At 30.7% G+C, this 21,347-nt stretch overlaps 1 protein-coding gene across 1 annotated transcript in view; it reads left to right on the plus strand.

Moving 5' to 3' along the window:
* The first annotated feature begins 1,281 nt into the window (after positions 1-1,281).
* Positions 1,282-21,347, plus strand: part of LOC113395726 (alkylglycerol monooxygenase-like) — a 35,881-nt gene continuing 15,815 nt past the window's right edge. The window contains exons 1-2 of the mRNA XM_026633400.2: positions 1,282-1,441; positions 14,101-14,270. Coding sequence (XP_026489185.1) covers positions 14,112-14,270 — 159 coding nt within the window. The 5' untranslated portion in view covers positions 1,282-1,441; positions 14,101-14,111. The remainder of the gene's footprint in view (positions 1,442-14,100; positions 14,271-21,347) is intronic.

Genomic DNA, 21,347 nt, shown 5'->3' on the forward strand with positions numbered 1-21,347 from the left:
AACACTAGAATTATATTTTTGTCTATTTCGCATAAGTATTTCCATAATATGAAACAGTATTTCATTCAATGAAATACTGTTTCATATTTCAGGGACTATTCGGTAAAAAAATCACATGATTATATAACTTGTGAAATATTTAAAAGCGACTTATTCTGATGCGTGTAATGTTGCATACAGTCTTCTGACATTTCACGTTCGTGTTCCCGTTTGATTTTCATGTTTGTTAATTACAGAATAACATTACTCGTACATATTCAGGCTCATGTTTAAATAATTGATTGCTTTGTGAAGTTCATATTGAATTTACGAAGATTTGAAACCAATTTCCGGATTCGAATCAAAAATTCGTGAATTTATTGCTATATTTATGAAACGTATATTGTCTTAAATAATATATAATGTACAGTGGATTATTTTGGAAGACTTTTGACGTTTTGAGATGCCAATAATCGTTATCTCTTCTACTAAGCAATACTTCTAATTATATTCATTGCAATTATATTATTTCATCTATATATGTATGTTTAATTTGTCAAGTCTATTAGTTATATCTAGCTAAAGCAATCTATTTACACTTAACCCTATACCACTCTGGTCATTTTAAAGTATAGATTAAAAAACTTTTTTTTTTTTTAAATATTTTATGGAATCTGTATAAACTAATTTAATAAGATTAAATTGCTTGTCACATTTTTCTCTATACATGATCTTAGTAATATAAAATTATTTCGATTTGAAATCGTGTATTCGGGATATTTTGTTTTCAAATAACGCCCTCTATATGTAGATAGTAAAACATTTGTATCACGTTTATTTACCAATGTCACTAAGTTTGGAAAAGTTTTTAAATTTATCGGTCAATGTCAAACTAACAACATAGTCGCAATTGATGCTGTTCTATAAAATAATAATTTTAATCTCAACTTTTTTTTCTTAATTCAATCTTTGCCAGTTTTTTTTCTTAGTAGTCTTAAAAAAATATTTTTTAGCAACAAAACATATAATTTACAATAACGCTTAGGTAAAAAAAAAATTATTAAGCTGTAATCAAAACATGAACTAATTTATATATATAAAAAAAAAAAACTATACAATAGCAGTCAATAACAAATCATAAACGAAAATTTCAACAGCATTCGACATGACCTAGAAATTTATCAGTTCGTCAATGGACGGTTTCAAACATGCGAAAAAAATAGACACTTAAACCTTAAAAAAAAAAAAAAAGCCAGCGCGCACACTGTTAATTCACTTAGTTTATTAGTGCCGGCTATTTATACAAATACAAACAGCTCGACGCAAATACCAGCATTTTATTTCATACTCGACCAGAGACTAACGTGCGCGTGATCATTGTCAAACTCGTGTGATTACATTTTCAAATCGCGAAACATTGTGAACATGTGTCATTGTTAACAATTATTGACAAACGGAATTTGTAAGTATTATACTACTTATTATTACTACAAAAGGTCATTAATTTTATTAATTTTATTTTCAATTACGTATAAAATTAAAACTTTATAAAGATAAAATTTAAACTTTATTAAAACTTTTTAAAGATAGTTTGGATCAGATATTATTTTTAAATTAATTTAATAATATTTGGTTTTGTAATATCATCGTGTTCGATGTTATGAAGTTTTAAGTCGATATTAATACAAAGTAGTAAATTACAATAATTATTTATTTATATAATAAATAAATGATATGAAGTGACAGTGATTTATATATCGAAACATTATTAACCATAGTAAACGATTATGTACAAAATAATGTTATGAAAGAGTTTCTATTACTTTTAGACGATTTCAGTTTTTTTTTTTTTAAATAAACGTCAACGTAATGAGATTAATGGCGCAGGTATTACAGTACTAGACCACTACTGACCGGAGGTGAATGACCTCATACTATTATGTGGCCTATTTTCTAGGCGAAACGGCTTCCATTGAAAAACAAAGTGAAAGAAAAATATCGATATATAAAAAATAATTACAAAACATTTTACGAGTACAGTGAGAGTTATATAACGAGGAACATATTTAAATTATCTAATATTTTGATATAGTATCATATGTTTCTCTTATGTTTTATCTGTCATTTTTTTTTTTCCTTCTTGGGTGTTCTGGAAATATATCTACATGTATTTAAGAGATAAGCTCGTCTTTTTTACTTAGTAACTCATTTTTATCAGTTTCGGATTATTTTTTTTTTGAATCAAAATAAATACTGCAAAATTTTTACGCAAAGGACTGAACTTTTCATCCATTTGTAAAATACATTCTGACGGTAATTAAAAAATCAATATGACATTACTTGGTGGTGTTAGAGCTATGTGACCAAGTGGTCACCATTGATTTTTAAAACAAGATATAAAAGGGCGTATAACTAAGTAAACATCACGAGTAAAATATTTTAGCATCAAAAACGTGGCACTCAAACGTTAAAATTCAACCTTGAAATTTTACACTCATAGCGTCGTAAGGAGTTTCATTTCAAACATGTTTTTATTCCTTACGCACCGGTTTACAGTTAAGTATGTACGTTCAATATATTATCGTTAAGCGTAGTTTTATTAAATCAATATAACTTAATAGATAAATTATTTCATCAATAACGATATTTCATTATTAATACACTATCTATACTCCTCAAATAGAAAGGAACTAATTGCAAATGTCCCATTATGTTGAGGATTTCTGTTGTTCAAGATGTTTTGAAGTTCATGACGCTGCTCAAATACGATTTGAGAAAAGCATGCACGATGTCTTGTGTTTAAACCACTGCGCATCTCGTCTCGAACTCTTCCGTACCAGTAGATAAAGAAATAAAATTAAAACAGCATATCTCGTTCATTCAATACTGTATATATATAATGTATACGCATTAACTTGCATCGCACATCACTACTTCACGTAGTATTATTGAAGTAATTCTATACCCGTTTCCTTATTATCGTTATTTATTAATTGTATGTTTGAACACGTTTACAATTTAATTCTTAGCTTGTATGTGATAGTATTAAACTTCACGATTTTAGTTTCTTGTTGATTAATCACTTTTATATGTATAGGCTTAAGAATATTTCCAGCATTTACCTTCGATCTATAAATAGGTTTTATATGAATAATAATGTTATCTTCATGTTCTATATATTTAACGTAACCATTATTCGCCGTTTTGTAATTTAGTAGCCGTAAATGTAAGATTATTAGGCTAAGGATATAAAAAAATATTTACTTAAAATAGCTACAATAAAAAGTGATTCCAGCATTCTCATCATCAACTACCATAAATGCTGGTTCTTTTTGAGTTTGCAAGTGATATTTCAACAAATAAATTAAAAATATATATATCATAAAGTCAACGAAAAACCAAAAAAAAAAAAAAAAATTCCTGTTTGTTAATTAATTTATTTTTAAAATATATCAAACAACAAAAATATTCCATCTAATAATACAGAAAACAAAAGCCATATCCATTTTTTTGTAAACTATTATATTCAAGTTCCACCTGCCAGTTCGAGGTCATTGACGTTCCAATGTTTGTTGTGGTCGCATAATAATCGTTGATCAGAACGTAGGATTCGTCGTTTATTTTATTATCAAAGTGCTATCAATAATATAATTATAACGACCCTTGTATTTTTATTACATTCATTATTCAGAAACAAAACATAGAAAGGAAACAAACAATATAATTTACAATACCAAAAGAGAACATTAATTTTGAAAAGAAGTAATATTACATCTATAAAAGCTATTTCTAAGCTCAACGTTGAATTTTATTATTATGGCATTTAAAGGATGTTTTCAATATTTTACGAGTTAGATACGTAATTAAGTTTTTAGATATTTCTAAATAAGTATCATGCGAATGGTACCTACATATAATAGTGATAAGCGGTTTTCATTTAATAAAAATAAACTTCTTATCGACTTTAAGACAATTTTATGAGATGTTCCCAATTAAATTTTTTTTTAGATTATGTACATAACATACATAACATACATTTACTAATAAAAAGTTGCATGCACAATAAGCATGCTCAATAATAATACGTTTGTATTTATTTTTGAGCATGAGCGCTTCACATTTGGGCGATTAAAGCGTGCTTTGTCAGTAGCATGCTCTTTTCGTTTACAAATGCTATTTAGTGTATATTAGTATAATCGGGTCGATCGCGGGACGTAAATAATATACTACAAACATCAATATATTAAATGACATAACAACACGTGCAAAGCTAATTCCGTTAGTAATGATAAACAAATATTTTGTAATGTTAATTAAATTAATGTTTAATATTATATGGAAAATTACATTATAAATTTAAAATAAATTTTCCGATCTACGGGGGTCGTGAATTATTTACATATCATTGAGATAATAATTAAACAAATATAAATTAATGATTAGATAATTTTAGATTTATTAAGAGCTAGCTTTGTAACACTCAATGTATTTACTTTGTAAATAAAGCGGATATTAGTCTAACTGATAGTAACAAGCAAGTATTTCATTTTATCATAGTTCTAGTATAAAGTAAACATAAAAACATCGTTACTAAATAGTTGTAAATATGAACTAAAATTCTAGCTTGTCTGTGGGGTATACTGTAGAGCAAAGGTAGAGTCGCGGTGCGATTGTATGGTAATCTGATTGACTTGAGAAAAAGAACTCTTGCTCAGTACCGATAGTGCTTCATCTCATTTGAGGCCCACCAGTATTAATTCCTAAACAGCTTTTAAGAATATTTCACTTTGTTCTTCGCATTCGGTTTCTTGGTATCAACAGCCGGACGCTAGTCCAAGGAGATCACTAAAGGAAATTTTAACTTAATGTTTGAGTAGCGTGCGATTATGTAACATGTTTTTACTAGCATACTTTTTTCCGTAAACAAATGCTCATTACATGCTACTTAGAAGCTCTAATAAATGACGTATTAAATTCATATCAATATAAATTACTGTTACTATTAATATACGTTATCGTACAAAACGAATATAATCAAAATAAATCTTAAGACTAAAATATATTTTATGTGTTGGACAACGGGTGGACTTGTTCCAATTATCAATCCTTTCCAGGCAAACCAAATTGAGAGATTTAAAAAGTCATAAAGTTACATACAAATGTAAATACAATACATGACGACCTCCGTGGTCGAGTAGTGTGTAAACCGGTTTTCATGGGTACAACACTCCGGGTTCGATTCCCGGCCGAGTCGATGTAGAAAAAGTTCATTAGTTTTCTATGTTGTCTTGGGTCTGGGTGTTTGTGGTACCGTCGTTACTTCTGATTTGCCATAACACAAGTGCTTTAGCTACTTACATTGGGATCAGAGTAATGTATGTGACGTTGTCGAATATTTATTTATTTTATTTAAATATTAACATAGTTAATTAATATAATATACAATTTGGTTAGGTTTATTATTATATATAAATTCTCAAAATGATAAGATCTAGAAAGGTTTTGATAAAATTGAATGAAATGAGCACTTGATAACAGAAACGTGTGCCCTCTGCTCGTGTAATGTTATGAGATTAAAGTAAAGGGCAACTTAAAATGTTTGCTCCGCAAAAGTTTAACTTCGCTGTTAATATTTATCTCCTTTTAAACTTTATTGACTATTTAATACAATATACAGTAATATATCTCAGCTTATAAATATAATTTTCGTTTTATTTTTTCTATTTTATATCAAAAATATTTATTCGAGCTCTACATTTGGCAACATTTCATCCGTCACGTGCATACTTGTTTGAAATAATTAATTTCAGTGATATAGCATAGAGTCCGTTTAATTTTGGCTTACAAATCAATTACATATTCGATAACGGTATTTTACCGTGTGCAATATTCAAATGAATGCACGTATAGATCTATTCATTCATTAAGGCAAGGCCCACTTGCTTAAATTCTTGGTGAATAAATAAAATAAACTTAACAAATTATTATATTTTTTTTTATGTCTGTACTCATTAGCAGCCTGTAAATTTCCCACTGCTGATCTTGATTCATCATAGTCATATAAGTATAAATTTCTACAAAGTATTTATTCTATTATTAATAGCGAGGAATATGTCATTAAATAGTATAAAACAAAGTCGCTTACGGCTGTCTGTCCCTATGTATGCTCAGTTATTTAAACTTGTACACCTTAAAAAGGTCTTCAAAAAAGTCCGCAATTTTATCTATCTCTTAGGGATAACCCATAATAACAATATTTTATCCTCTACTTTACACGAGAAATAATGGCTTATTTTCGAAGCGATTTTAAACAATACAGAATTAATCATTATCAAATCAAGTAAATACATTGTGCATTTAATGTAGATCAATATGGCCCTTTATACTTAGCATGTAATTTAAATAAATATTTTCGAAGATATTACAGATTTAAAAGGTAGAGATATAGCGGTTTGTAATGTTTAATGTCAAAAAAGCTGTGAACGTTGTAAGACATTCTGCAGCATATTTCGTATCAGCATTGCACCCGTGCGAAGACGGGGCGGGTCGCTAGTTAGATTATAAATAAAAATTAAGTACATTATTCTTTATCGCGTTAGAACACTCGCCATGACCGTGTTAAACCAATTGAATTTCGTATACTTTTAATTTTCTAAATGTGAAATTCATTCTCAGTTTTTTTCCGTAATGATTTGTGATTCGCTTCGGTTCCGTTAATCTTATAAAACGATTAATTTCTTTTTATGTTGAGGGAAAAGTTGAAAAATTCTAAAGATTTTCCTTTTGATGTTTGATGAAATTGAAAACGGTGTCACACCTATTACATATTACGCATAGGTATTTCTTATATATTTTGTTAGAAAATTGAATTAAAAATACAATTATATTTTCCACGAAGTAAGATTATTAATTAAAAAATATGAATAATTACGTAATATATATTCTAAGTCAGTAAGAAAATATATTTTCTGTTAAGTCGGTAAAGATCGTGCCTCAGATATTTCACAATTATAATGGGAATATAAATTATGTTGTAATTGACCTTCAGACCGTTCTTAAGAAAAGTTAACGACACATTTAGGTATTGTATAAACGAGTATTATTATAGATTTTAAGAAAAAGTTTCAGAAAAAATTAAAAATCAATATTATAAAATGCCATTATTAATAAAAAAGATTGCCCAATACAAATAGATGTTTCAAGACTAAGACAAAATAGATTCCGTATTAAAATCGTAATTAATGTATAATATTATTTCGGATCCTTCGCAAACAAATTTTATACGTTACCATCTTCATTGATTCAATTAAAATAATAGAGTACTCACTGACGCAAACGAATTGTTTATCTAACCAAGTTATTTCAGATATTCCTGGAAATACTTTTATATCTGTTTATATTCAATGTATCGAATCGATTTTTTTAGAAAAACTAGCATCTCAGTCAGCTCACCAGTCGAATATAAACCAACCAGGAACTCTCAAATAAACACAAAACATTTTATCGAAATCCATCCAACCGTTTAAGTGGAGTTCACCATATTATAAAACATCACTAGCTGCAGACGTGACGTCTTTATTCAAAAAGGGCAAAACACTAATGAAAAGTCATGAGGCTAAAAAAAGGGAAAACTGACATTAATACCTTGGTACATGTAAACAATCACGTTCATTTTAAATAAAACTATTTTTTACGTACACAAACGTCATTAAAGTTCAAATTTAGATAATAGATTTCTGAGACATCTCACGTTTCTCACAGCACAGTGAAATCAGATTAAGCCGACCATAGGCATCGAACCCTAAATAAGATTCGCCGAACGAAGATTGAAGATCGAGAAAGATATCGATCTTTAATGATATAATGTCATGCTTTTAAAATTGCTACTAAATCAGCTATGATAGATATATATTTTTTAAATATATTTTTATTTATAATAGATAGGCATATTGGGAAATGGACCACTAGTAGGCAACTCGTTACTAATATAACTTTGGGAACTAAGATATTACGTCTCTTGTGCCTACCCTTACCCTTCAAATTGATATACAACGATGCTAATTATTGCTGTTTGGCGGTAGAATATATGAACAGTACATATGCAGATGGGCTTGAACGAAGCGCTCGTAAACAAGTTATATCGAATCATCATTTATTTGTGAATGAATATATTTAGCGACTATAACAAGCGAGTACGACTTGTCAAAGTGTTCTTTACATAATTATTTGTAAATAAGAATAATATTAGCAGACAACTAATGAAACTTAGAGCCGAGATGGCCCAGTGGTTAGAACGCGTGCATCTTAACCGATGATTTCGGGTTCAAACCCAGGCAGGCACCACTGAATTTACATGTGCTTAATTTGTTTATAATTCATCTCGTGCTCGGCGGTGAAGGAAAACATCGTGAGGAAACCTGCATGTGTCTAATATCAACGAAATTCTGCCACATGTGTATTCCACTAACCCGCATTGGAGCAGCGTGGTGGAATATGCTCCATACCTTCTCCTCAACGGGAGAGGAGGCCTTAGCCCAGCAGTGGGAAATTTACAGGCTGATTATGTATGTTATTATGTTATGTAATGAAACTTTGGCACTTTGCCTCCATTTTGATCTCCAATTGTAGCAATGACGAATGATAATTCGTAAGGGGATTTATAAAATATACATCGAATTATAAAAATTGTTGTTTTTCACGGTTTTCTTCCGACAGTTTTATCTTGTTTTTTTTTGTGAAATATTTACATTACTGTTAAGTCTGTGTTGAGGAAAAATAGCAAAGAAAATATTTTAAACAAAACAATATGTATAATATATTCGTACAATGTTTGTACATATAAAATAATTTTGGGGCAAATTTGATTTGATATTCTTGATACAAAGAAAAGTATTTTAAAATAATATCCGTTTAAGTATTATATAAAAATCAAAATAATGATGTATTTTGATTTTTTTCAAGCAGAATATTAAACATTGAAAATGTAAACAAATTCTAAACGAATATTAATAAATGTTAAATACTAACGGAACCACGAGCAAAACTTGTAATAAACTATCCAATTTAAGTATTGCACAAAACACCATGTTGTGGTAAGTAATATAATTCAATATTACATTACGAAACGATTCGCCGAGGCCGCTTGGTCGTTGACCAACTGACGAGTTCAACTTGCAAGGCTGTCGTTATGATATTCACAATTTATAATGACTGAATGATCGATCGAGTGACAATAATAGCAGCAGGTTTACATTCAATCGGACCGACATTAATCTCGTTGCCCGCTGTCATCCCTATTCATACTGTTTTAATTATATCGTACGTCTATCGGTGCCACGAAAGCAATTAGCGATTTAAAAAAAAAAAAGGAATACTATCAATACCCTAAATAAATTAAGAAATTACTAATATTCCTATTTGCCCCACCAATAGCCCGAGGGGTCAGGATCGATCCTGGGACTTTTACATCACTAGGCGGCCCGTAAACCCTATTGACGTTTATGTACTACGAGTAAGTACAGGTTGACATTACGTCAGAGTGATTTTATCACTTGATAGTTATCGGCTTTCGCTATTTTCGATACCAACCTCGTCAAATATACAAAGATCATGTTTACATTACGTCCGGTTGACATTTTTATCGCAGACTAGCTCTCGGCTATTTCTATTCACAATATATATGTTAACTATACTTTTATATAGGTGAGCTGATCAGCAGTTGTTGACGAGTGCGTTAAAACGAAGTTTACATTCCGCCGGAACGACTTTTTTTTACACTTTTTTGTTGCCTATAGTTTTATTGGATACGACTTTTGTAAAAAAACTAACCAATATTAATACCAATATATGTACATCGTTTGACGTGATGTGAACCAGCCCTAATATTCAATTTATCATTCGCAATTGTAAATTTATAGTCGGTATAATTCAATTATTTAAATAGCATGTTTGAGTTGATTTTTTATATTTAAGATAAGATAATTAATAGTTTATTAACATATTTATTTTATTATTTCAAAAATATCATTAATATTTTTTGGAATACATTTCGACATAGTAATTAACTGGGATACTTATTGCGCTTACGAATAGGTAACTGTTTTCAACGCGTGGATTTCAGTTTGTGACGAAAATGCTTCAAGAACTTGTATACAACCCCTTACTGAACCTCACCAAAGGATCAAAAAAGTAGTCCAGTTCGTAACAAATTACATCAAACCGATGAAATGGTTTAACCTTGAAAGCGTAACAGACGTACAAAGTTACTTTCGCATTTTTTTTATGATATCGGTAGGCGGACGAGCAACCTGATGGTAAGTAGTCACCACCGCCCATAGAAAATGGCGTTCTAAGAAATATTAACCATTCCTTACATCACCAATGCGCCACCAACCTTGGGAACTAGGATGTTACGTCCCTTGTGCCTGTAGTTACACTGGCTCACTCACCCATCAAACCGGAACACAAGAATACTGAGTACTGCTGTTTGGCGGTAGAATATCTGATGAGTGGGAGTTACCTACCCAGACGGGCTTGCATAAAGCCCTACCATCAAATTAAATTTACAAGCATTTACAATATTAGTACAGATAAAGTAAAGACTGTATCTCATTTGCTTAACGAAGTTACCGAAATAATCAGTAAAATGTATAATATATTATAACAATCTTGAAGTTTTGTTATTAAATTAATTCAGTAATTCCTTATATCAAAATTAATTTCATATCGTGTCAATTAATAATTACAACAATTCGATAATATAATTTCCATTGTCATTCTAACATAAATTATCTGAATGTATAATTCTGTAAATCGCAAGGTAGAGATATTATAAAACTCGACGTTGAATATAACGTCAACGACCTTTGTATAGAGTGTACCTTCATTATAATTATTCTATAAATAAAAATAAAAATATTTATAAGTTCGTATTAATAATTCTAGTCAACTAAACATTCCTTTCTGATAAGCCTAATTTGTCAGTACATACTCCACGCCCCAAATCACGATGGTTGATATACTGACAGTTATTAGATGAGAGCTGGCCCAAATTTGCGCTTTAAAATCTCTTTTAACGCTTAGGAATGTTTGTTGCAGTAAGTTATATGATTAGGAACTAAGATGTTACGTAGCCTGTAGTTACACTTACCCTTCTTTTAAACTGGAACACTACTACTAAGTCTTGCTGGTACTGAGTGTTGCTGTTTGTTAGAATGTATCATGAGTGATACCTACCATAGAAGATCTTACACATACCTACATTCAGAAATATTACGCTTCTGAAACAACTGGTGCATACATTTTAGTTAGTAGTATTTTTTTCGTGATGCGATGATCGAACAAACACAGCCCACACTTAAAGACTGACTATTAATACATTTGACTGTTATGTAATAACTTGTTTAATTCGAAATTTTAAATAGTGTTCTTAAAATGAAAAAATAATTAAAAAGTATTTTATATTTACTTTCAATATTTATTTAAATAGCATGCCTTGTTTACCCTTTTTAAAGTTATTTTAATATATACACATATAATTCCGTCATTTTATCGTAATATAGCCTTAATTCTGTAATTTTTTTTTACTATACAAAGTTGCTGTGACCGGTATGCTAACCTTTTATTTCTCGTTCTGCTTATAGCATTTTAATGACTATATTCATTTAGATATATATTTAAATGGAGATAAATATAGTGATTCTTAATCTAAGGTCGTTGATTCAAATCCGGGTAAGAACTTCAAGAGAAAACAGTTTTCATACATTTCGTACATTTTTTTTTATAATAGTTCTAGCAACGTCTGTTTATAAGGGATCATCAATACTCTTAGAATCCTTATTAGCAGTGACAGTAATTGAACTTCACTAGCACATCTAGAATCAAATCAAACTCCTTTATTGAACATGGAATCATTACACTTACATATTGATTAACAAATTAAACAACTGAGAAGAACCTACGAAAGAAAATCAGTGTTTTTTTGTTTTTTATTGTAATAGCCAGAATTGTTTAATTCTCAATCTACCGATCAGCTGTTACAGTGTAGTGATAATTAAATAACATAGACAGTATATCGAAAATTTCAAAATAATCATTTAATCAACTACACCAAACATACTACAATAATACGATAAAGATCTCTGTTGATGGATACTTATAGACTTTTCCTCCTTATAAAGATCAATCATCATAAAAATAATATATATTGATTGAAGCGTGAGGTGTTTTTGTCAATCGCTTTGTTAGAAGAACGATCATTCATTAACGAACGGACTTTGTATTACGATTTCGATTCGCAAACCTTGAACTGAATAATATATTAAGCGATAAATTTCTATTTACGATTCAGTCGGAATTTAAAAATTTCGCATTCTAAATTTGAATATGTAAATTATCATTCGATTTTTGTGTTTGTAGTCTAAATACATGTTCGATTTTTAACTGACCTCGTAAAAGGAGGAGGTTCTCAATTTTTGGTTAGAACATTTTTGTTAATGAACTGATTTTAACTATTTTTGCGTTTACTATTACTAAAATGTTTCAAACTACCAGGTGACCAGAAACACTATACTAAAAAAAAATCTCATGTTACCACTGTTACAAAACAAAGATTACTTAAATAATTACAATACTTTTAATACGAGTATCATATTATACTTGATAAAAAAAAGTAAATTAAAATAAAACGAAAATAAAAAGATTACAATGAAATAATTGTACTTAAAATAAATGAAATGTTTCCCAGAGGGAGAAACGACATTCAATCTCGGAAAAAGTGAAATTGGAAAAGTTTTCAAACATCGAGTTCAGAAAAACTTGTACTTTATATAAACAATTTAAAAATCGTACTTACTTTTCTCAATATTAATTATGATATGATATATTTATATTTTCTCAATAGAATTATGATCACACAATAGAAAAGTAACTTTACGTCAGGTAGCGTGTCAATCAAATTACCTACTAACTAAAGTGACACTTTGTATTCGCTTTTGTTTCTTCTTTATAATGTTCCGCGCGCTCCAACTGGCTTTTATTTTATAAGCATGAGTTTTTCTTTTTTTTTCTTTCAAACGTAAACATCTAACAATACTTGACACTTCATAAATGACTATTACCAGAATTCGATATATCACAATCATCATATATAAATGTTCTGTGCGTGTGTGTGTCACTGAACTCCTCTTAAATGGTTCCAACCGTTTCAATAACATTTTTTGTATATCTGTGTCCCTGAATGGTTTAGTTTGGACTCAGTCCAGAAAGTAAATAAAATTCGCATTTTACGAGCAGCTAGTTATTTGATATTTCATTTAAAAATTAGTAAGTGCAAAGTAAGTCAGTCTGCCTGTCTGTTACACTCATGGCTAAGCCACTGAATCTTATCTGATTAAATTTGGTCCAGAACAAGCTTTAACCCCAAGGACGGACATCCGCTTGGTAACGTTTGGATAAACAAGTTCATGATATATTTTCGTCATGAACTAATTTCGAAATGAGCAAAACAGCTAATTATTAATAATAAAAACCTCAAGGTTTACTATATTAAGTAGTTCCAATAATAAGAAAAAGTAACTACTGAATTTTTTGTCTCTTGATAGAATTTACATCCAAAGGCGGTTTTTTAAATGATATTTAAGTTAGAGAAAAATAAGTAGGTAATAAGTACGAAGATAAGCAATAGCTTTGTCTTCTAAATTATATTATAATAAAATTATTCTGCTTATAATGAAATAGTAATCCAGGACAAATTGTCACAAAAACAGTTACATAAAACATAACATAATCAGCCTGTAAATTTCCCACTGCTGGGCTAAGGCCTCCTCTCCCGTTGAGGAGAAGGTATGGAGCATATTCCACGCTGCTCCAATGCGGGTTGGTGGAATAAAAAAAAATAAATAAAAAAAAACAGTTTGTTTGTTCAAAAATATTCCATTAGTAACAATTTAACCCAAAACCTATTCGCACTAATCACGAGGCCAAAGATCGTATTTGTTTACATTAGCAAAACAAATTTTATAAACTTTGACCCTTAAAACATCATAAAGATAAGGTTGAAATTGTTTATTGATGCCTCACTCGAATTCTAATAATATATATATTTTTTATTTTTTTTAAAAGGTATTAAGAAAATGGCGTCCGAAATGACGTTCGCTAATGCGTCCACGGACAGTGGACTCTCGGAAATGGTAACGAACCACTTGAAAGGCGTCGGAAGAATGTTCTACTTACACTCGCCAAAGGAACAATTATATCAGAAACCAGAAGATGTACCGAATTTTTTTAGACAGGTAAGTCGTTATCCATTGTCTTTCAAAGCCGCTTTTTGTAAATAGGTAAGGTTCGTTTTAGTTAGAACTGAAGTATTACCATTATCCTATTTATGGGTCTCTAGCGACTGGCCCCGGGTTCGTACGGTTGTAATTTATTGATAAAGAATGTGATATGAAATAAATATACTATATATACTCTATAGCACTCAGAAAGTTCTTGGTGGTAGGGCTTTGTGCAAGCCCGTCTGGGTAGATACCCACTCATCAGATATTCTACCTCCAAACAGCAGTACTCAGTACTGTTGTGTTCCGGTTTGAAGGGTGAGCCAGTGTAACTACAGGTACAAGGGACATAACATCTTGGTTCCCAAGGTTAGTGGCGCATTGGCGATGTAAGGTATGATTAATATTTCTTACAACGCCATTGTATATGCGAGGTGGTGACCACTTACCATCAGGTGGCACATTTGCTCGTCCACCTAGCGATATAATAAAAAAAATAAATGATGTGATTTTTTTCTTTCCGATGATAATCCGGAACTAATGATCCCATCGTATCTGATCGGTCTTGTAGGGGTAACCCATACAAAGTAACTACCACTAACAAGACTTTTAACAAAACCAGTTATAAAAAAAAAAACTGCGTTATATTTAACAAAATTCTTTATATAAACACAATATCATTTTTCTAACGTCAGTTTATAATACGATACGAAACAAACTCATGAAATATCTTTACAAAGATACATGTCTAACATCAAGGATATAATTTTATAAAGATTAGATGAAATAATTTAATCAAAATTCAATTTTAACATCTCCACAAAGAAAATAGAGTCGCGATGAGATGAGATGATGATGAGATTATTAACCTTTTTACTCAGTCATGAGCGAGCTAAGGTACGATATCCATTAAATCGTAACATTATTTGTCAGACTGTTTCGTACAATCATTTAATATGGTACAGTTATAATAGTATTAACTTGTAAGATTGTTGTAATAGTTATTTAAAGACAATAATTAATAGATATGTACTTCGATTTTTATAGCTTTTTAATTTTTTTTATTAGTGGTTAATTTAGCTGATGGTAAGTGGTTACTACCGTCATTGACTGACGCTGGGAACTAAGATGTTATACCTCATATGCCTGTTATTTACACTGGCTCACTCATTTGTTACTAATTCATACAAAATAAAAAAGGACCGTGATATGTGACAAATACTACAGTGAACTTACATAGCTATTATATTTTTGATGTGAAAATTCTATCAGCGTGCCTTTGTGTGTGAGCGGCTCGTACGTCGTGATCACAAACGGCATGATATATTTGCGTACTTATGAATAATATATACTTCGTAAACGAAATTCATAGTATCTATTTATTAATTTTATTCGATATTTATTAATTGGTTTTCTTTATTCTACTTTGAAGTCGGTTAATAAGTGACTCTTAATGGTCAACAGGCATTAAGATCCGAGCGCACATCGACGTCTAGCGAGACTTTATTATTATTTCATTTTCATAAAATTAACAAATAAATCAATTAATTATGTAACATGCTACGATAAATTATTTACGTATACCTACGAGGGCATAGTATTCTTGGGTATATATAAAGTTATTTAATATAAGTTAGATATTATAAGTAAATCATGATTGTAAGGCTACAGATAATGAGGTCTCGGGTGGGTAACCCAAGTCGGGTTTATAGAATTTTCGTTTTCCCGTCGATAAAATCTCAGAAGGACGTAGTTCGGTAGGTAGTTGAAATTTCAAACATGCCTTGAAAAGCATGTATAGTACGTGGATTCCGGGCCCGATTTCTCACCGGTTGGGTCAGATTGCAATTCTATCGTATGAGAGGGAATAGAAATTGCAACCGTATTGACGCCAATAGTCCATAGTTCGCTATTCTCCGTCAAGAATGTCAACGAAGTCGTACACGACTTAAGGTAGTCATGCGAAATAATCTGTGCCCTCTCGGCAGAAATAAAATACTAAATTAAAATCAAAAAGCAAATATCCCACTGCTGAGAAAGAAAAGGTTGAGTTTGATTAAGCTTTGAAGCTTCTTCGACTACAGTACGGATTGCCTGATAGTTGATATACATATTAATTCCGAACACAAGCAAGGGCCCAATCATACTAACTTATAACGGTTACAATACGTTCTCGATTCTAATTCGAACCAAATCGCAACTAAGTCGTTGATTTAATACAATATGAAATTTTTTAAACGGCAACGTGACATAACGATTACGTTTCGATTCGATTGCAATAAAATAACAATTCGCGATCATAATTGTCCCGAGTTTCCCCACACATGGATACAAAATAAGTACAAGAAATATGAATGGTGTTTTCGCAGGTTTGAACTCGCAGTCTTCGAACAGAAAAAAAACGCGTTTTCTAGCTCCTGTGCCATATCAGTTTCAGTATTACATTTTACATAATGCCTGTAAATTTCCCGCTGCTGGGCTAATGCCTCCTCTCCTTTTGAGGAGAAGGTTTGGAGCATATTCCACTACGCTGCTCCAATGCGGATTGGTGGATACACATGTGGCAGAATTTCATTGAAATTAGACACATGCAGCTTTCCTCACGATGTTTTCCTTCACTACCGAACATGGGATGAATTATAAACACAAATTAAGCACATGAAAATTCAGTAGTGCTTGCCCAAGGTTTGAACCCGTAATCATCGGGTAAGATGCACGCGTTCTAACCACTGGGCCATCTCGGCTCAGTTTCAGTATATCATTAGCATATTTATTTAAATACGTTTAAATAGCTATATGTATGTGTTTGAAAATTGCGTTCAACGGTCCTCTATTAAAAAGTCATTACTCGCTTTACAAAAGTGTGCCGTTAATATGAACAACAAATTCGAGATTAACAAAAAACAAATCACATTGAATATAAAAAAAACACATAAATTAATACTTGTTTTGTAATTATTTCACATTACAAAACATTTTTTTATAATCGAATAATCGTTACGACGCAAGATTGTATTAATTTAATCTGGACAAGTTGAACCGCAAGGTCATAATCATATTGTAACCAGAATTGCTGGAACTTTCTAAAAATATAAACCTTTAAGAATTTTAAAGAAATTATATCGTAAGCTAGCTGCTCTGCGCGGTTTATCGCGTTAATCGATCCTCAGAATAGTTCTACTAAAAAAATTGTCACTGTATTGTGGTTCAGTCAAAGTTGGATCGGCAACGTATCTAAGTTAGTAGTATTCCCTATGGTCCGTTCTATCTATTCACTTAAGGTGAGTCTCTACGTTAAATTTTATTGGCGTTCATTAGTATTGAGTGACGGTAGTTGCACTATCTTGATGTTATGAGACGATTGACAAGAGCTTTGTATTTAAGTTTCACGTGTAGTTTAATGGGAAGAGGCGCGCCTTCATGAGCTAATAGATCTATAAGCTTCCTCAAGAATTGGGCTTTCAGAAGCGAAAAATAAAATTCAAACATTAAAAAAAAACTTAAGACTGATAGTAACAGATTAGCGCATTAAAACAAAAAAAAAAAAAACAAACGTAGTAGCGCTACGACTTCTTACGAGATACGCAACGCATCACCCGGTCCGATGTCAACTCTCTAGGCTCCTGAAACACGCACAAAAATATTCATCCGAAAAGAATAATTATTTATATGAAAACATACATTGATAAAGTGGCTTATACGACTGGCCTTGCGTTTCTTTTCAATTGAATATTTTTGTATACTATTATGACGTTCATGAGTAAACGTAAGGATACAAAGTTTACGTGACATTTTATTACGCTCTTGCATTCAAGAGACAGATCGCGCGGGCCAATCTATAATTTTTTTTTATCGCAACTTGAGCTATATTAACCAAGGTCTGCAACATTTTTTTTATTATATATTTAATTTTACGCTCAACACAGCGTTCATTGAAAACTAATTTTTCTTACAATTAATTTATTTTAATTTTAAATGACGTGAATAACACTTTTTTATCTTATTACAATTTGCGAATATACGCGCGATTTTTTCAAACTTATAATTGTCACAGTTTTTGTCCAGTTCATTGGCAATAACAATATTCGGTCAAGTTCGGGTCAAGTAGATGGAGGGTTCTGTAGCTAAAATGAAAAAGTACTTAATAGTGCGATCATCTATTACACTTTTTTATTGAAAAGAGTATATATAACCATGAAATGGCGCAGTGGTTAAGACACTTGAATCTTAAGCATAGATTGCAGGTTCAAACTCGGCAAGCACTAATTATTTTATGTGCCTAATTTATCTTGGGATTGCGACGGCTTAAGAAGCATCGTGAGGTAACCTGCATTAGTCGGATAAAAGTCTGTCTATCATTTGAGCATCGTGGTATGAGCTCGAAGAGAAGGTTTGAACCTTAAGTACCTCAAGAGGCGAGTTATCTTTTTTCATTGGTATATTTACAGGAGTATATATAACTTATTACATTTTATTAATGTATTGTATAGTACAGTAACATCCCATATTATTGGGTTCAATTACGCTGTATCACTGCGGTTGGTTGACAGAATTTAATTCGACACAGACTGGTTTTCGACGTCATCTTAGTTCACAAAGTCCGAATGTAAATTCATTATCTTTGCATTAAGTCCTCCTAATTCTAAGAACTGAGTTACCCCGGCTTTTGTTTAGTGATCATACTTAAATCATATAACTAATTACGTGCGATATAGACGCCATTAACGTCACATTTTTAAATAAAAAATTCGCGGATCCCTAAAACTGATCCGCAGTTGGAATCCAAAAGAATTAATGAATAATCAATTTACATTCAATGTGTTTACAGTTTTTTATAAATATAATTCATGACACGTATGTCAGGAAAACAATAGTGCGCAATTGACACAGACATGCAATAAATATAAAAAAAAAACATAAAAATGTATTGATAAATAACATTATTTTTTTAAGTAATAACTTTAAAATACTATATATTGTTAACGTTATAACGTTAAAAATACCAACTGAATGGTTCGTTGAAAGCAATTTAATAATACATTATACATAATGAATGTGCTCTGAAAAAATACGTTATTTTTTTACTTTTTAATAACGACCGTAAATCATAGAAATGTTAACGTTTTAACGTTAAAAGTAACAATATGATTCGTTCAAAGGGGAGTGTCAAATGAGCTTCCATTTATTATCGTTTATAGCACATTTTATTCCTTAGACTTCTGACCTAATTACGATTCACGAACGATACCGGAAGATTGAATGGACCCGATCTTTTCAAATGTAAACATAACTATAAAACGAATACCATGTTTTAAATATATTAATTGAGAATGAGCTTAATATTAAGTATTCTATCACAATTTAAAAATAATTTAAAAAAACATAGAATGATGGGGCATATTTTAAGAAATTACATTCCTATTTATCCCTCCATTTAAGGTTGTGTTAGGATTGAGGACGACAATAGGTCGGAATTGAAACAGCGACTTTTTATATCGCTAGGCGCCACGCAAATCATTCCGCTATTAACGCTTAAAAAATTAAATTAGCTAAAAATAAATTGACTAGAAATGACTTAATATCCAAAACCAGCTTAGTGATATTTATAGCACATCTAGGTTAAAATATTCTATTTGAAACAAAATCTAAATATCCGTTATAAAGAGGCTCTAAAAGCAATTTTGAATCAGCATATTACAGTATTGAATTAAATGTACCGGTTTGGAATGTATGTACCGAAGAGAACCGGCAAAAAACTGAATAGTTACTCTTTTCCACATTTCTAATTACTGAGTTTATTACAATTAAATTGAATGACCACGTAGAGATATTCGTAACTCATCCGATCGTTAGAAAAAAAAAATATATAACGTATCTTTTTTCCATGTAAGAATTATTGTGTGACTATTTGAAATTGGAACAAATATACTAACATTTGTCAACTGAATTGCTGTTCTAAATTTAAATTAGCCTTTATGTGACATTTGAAAACGACGACACGAATATCTTAGGTCTTCTAAAAATAATTAAATGTATTTCTATTCGCTCTTGACATTGTTTTTATTGGGAACTAATTTTCTATTGATAGTATTCACTTTAAACACGTATGTTGCACAAGGCCTTGCATATAAACGAAGGTTATTATAAACGAAAATTGTATTCATGATAATTTAATAAATGTAAATAGGTAAATGAGTTCGTTAGCACTTATAACATAAGTAGTATTAAGCTTATAAATGTCCCACGGCTAAAGCCTCCCTTTGAAAAGACTTGGAGCTAATTCACCCACTTTGCAATGCGGGTTAGATACATGTTATGAATTATAAACACGAATTAGCACGTGAAATATTGCTTGCTTGTAAATTAGTGCTTGCCTTTGAACCTGCGGTAACCACTGATCATATTGGCTCACATAAATATCGGGCATACTACTTCCATCCACATGATAGTCTATACTTAAATGGTACCACGAGTTCACCAACACAATCATACCAATATTACTTAAATACGTCGCCGCTCTTTAAACTCTATAAGTACGATTAATCTTTTGTATTATTAATTGAGGTCTTGTATCAAAAACTTCAATAATTTCAAAAAGAAATCTATAAATAAACCAAGAATACCGACGCAACTTCGTTAATTTAAAATAAGTTCATTCGTTTATTTAATTCCTTAATTTATTTAAATAGATATTCATTTTTATACTAATGGATATGGTCAGACTGACCGAATAACATTCAGCCTAGGAATACAACACAAGAAAATCAATTTATAGACAAACAAAATTTAACAAACACGTCAGCGTAGCTGATAACGACAAAAAATTTTTACAAAAATACGACGTAAAAACGTTGTAAAACTTGTTTTTAAGAAACTTAGTAACACGCAAAATATAGAAAACTTGTTTTTAAGAAATTTATTAACACGCAAAATATAGAGACGAAATCGTCCAGAAATATACGAAAAACATGCTCTTATAAAATTTGAATAAAATTTTGAGCCGGAATATAGAAAACACGTTTGAAGCCAATAACAAAACAAAGGAAATAATAATGAAATATTAGATTAAAATTATTTATATTGACATAATAA

The sequence above is a fragment of the Vanessa tameamea genome, chromosome 7 (assembly GCF_037043105.1).
Source record: "Vanessa tameamea isolate UH-Manoa-2023 chromosome 7, ilVanTame1 primary haplotype, whole genome shotgun sequence".
NCBI lineage: Eukaryota > Metazoa > Arthropoda > Insecta > Lepidoptera > Nymphalidae > Vanessa > Vanessa tameamea.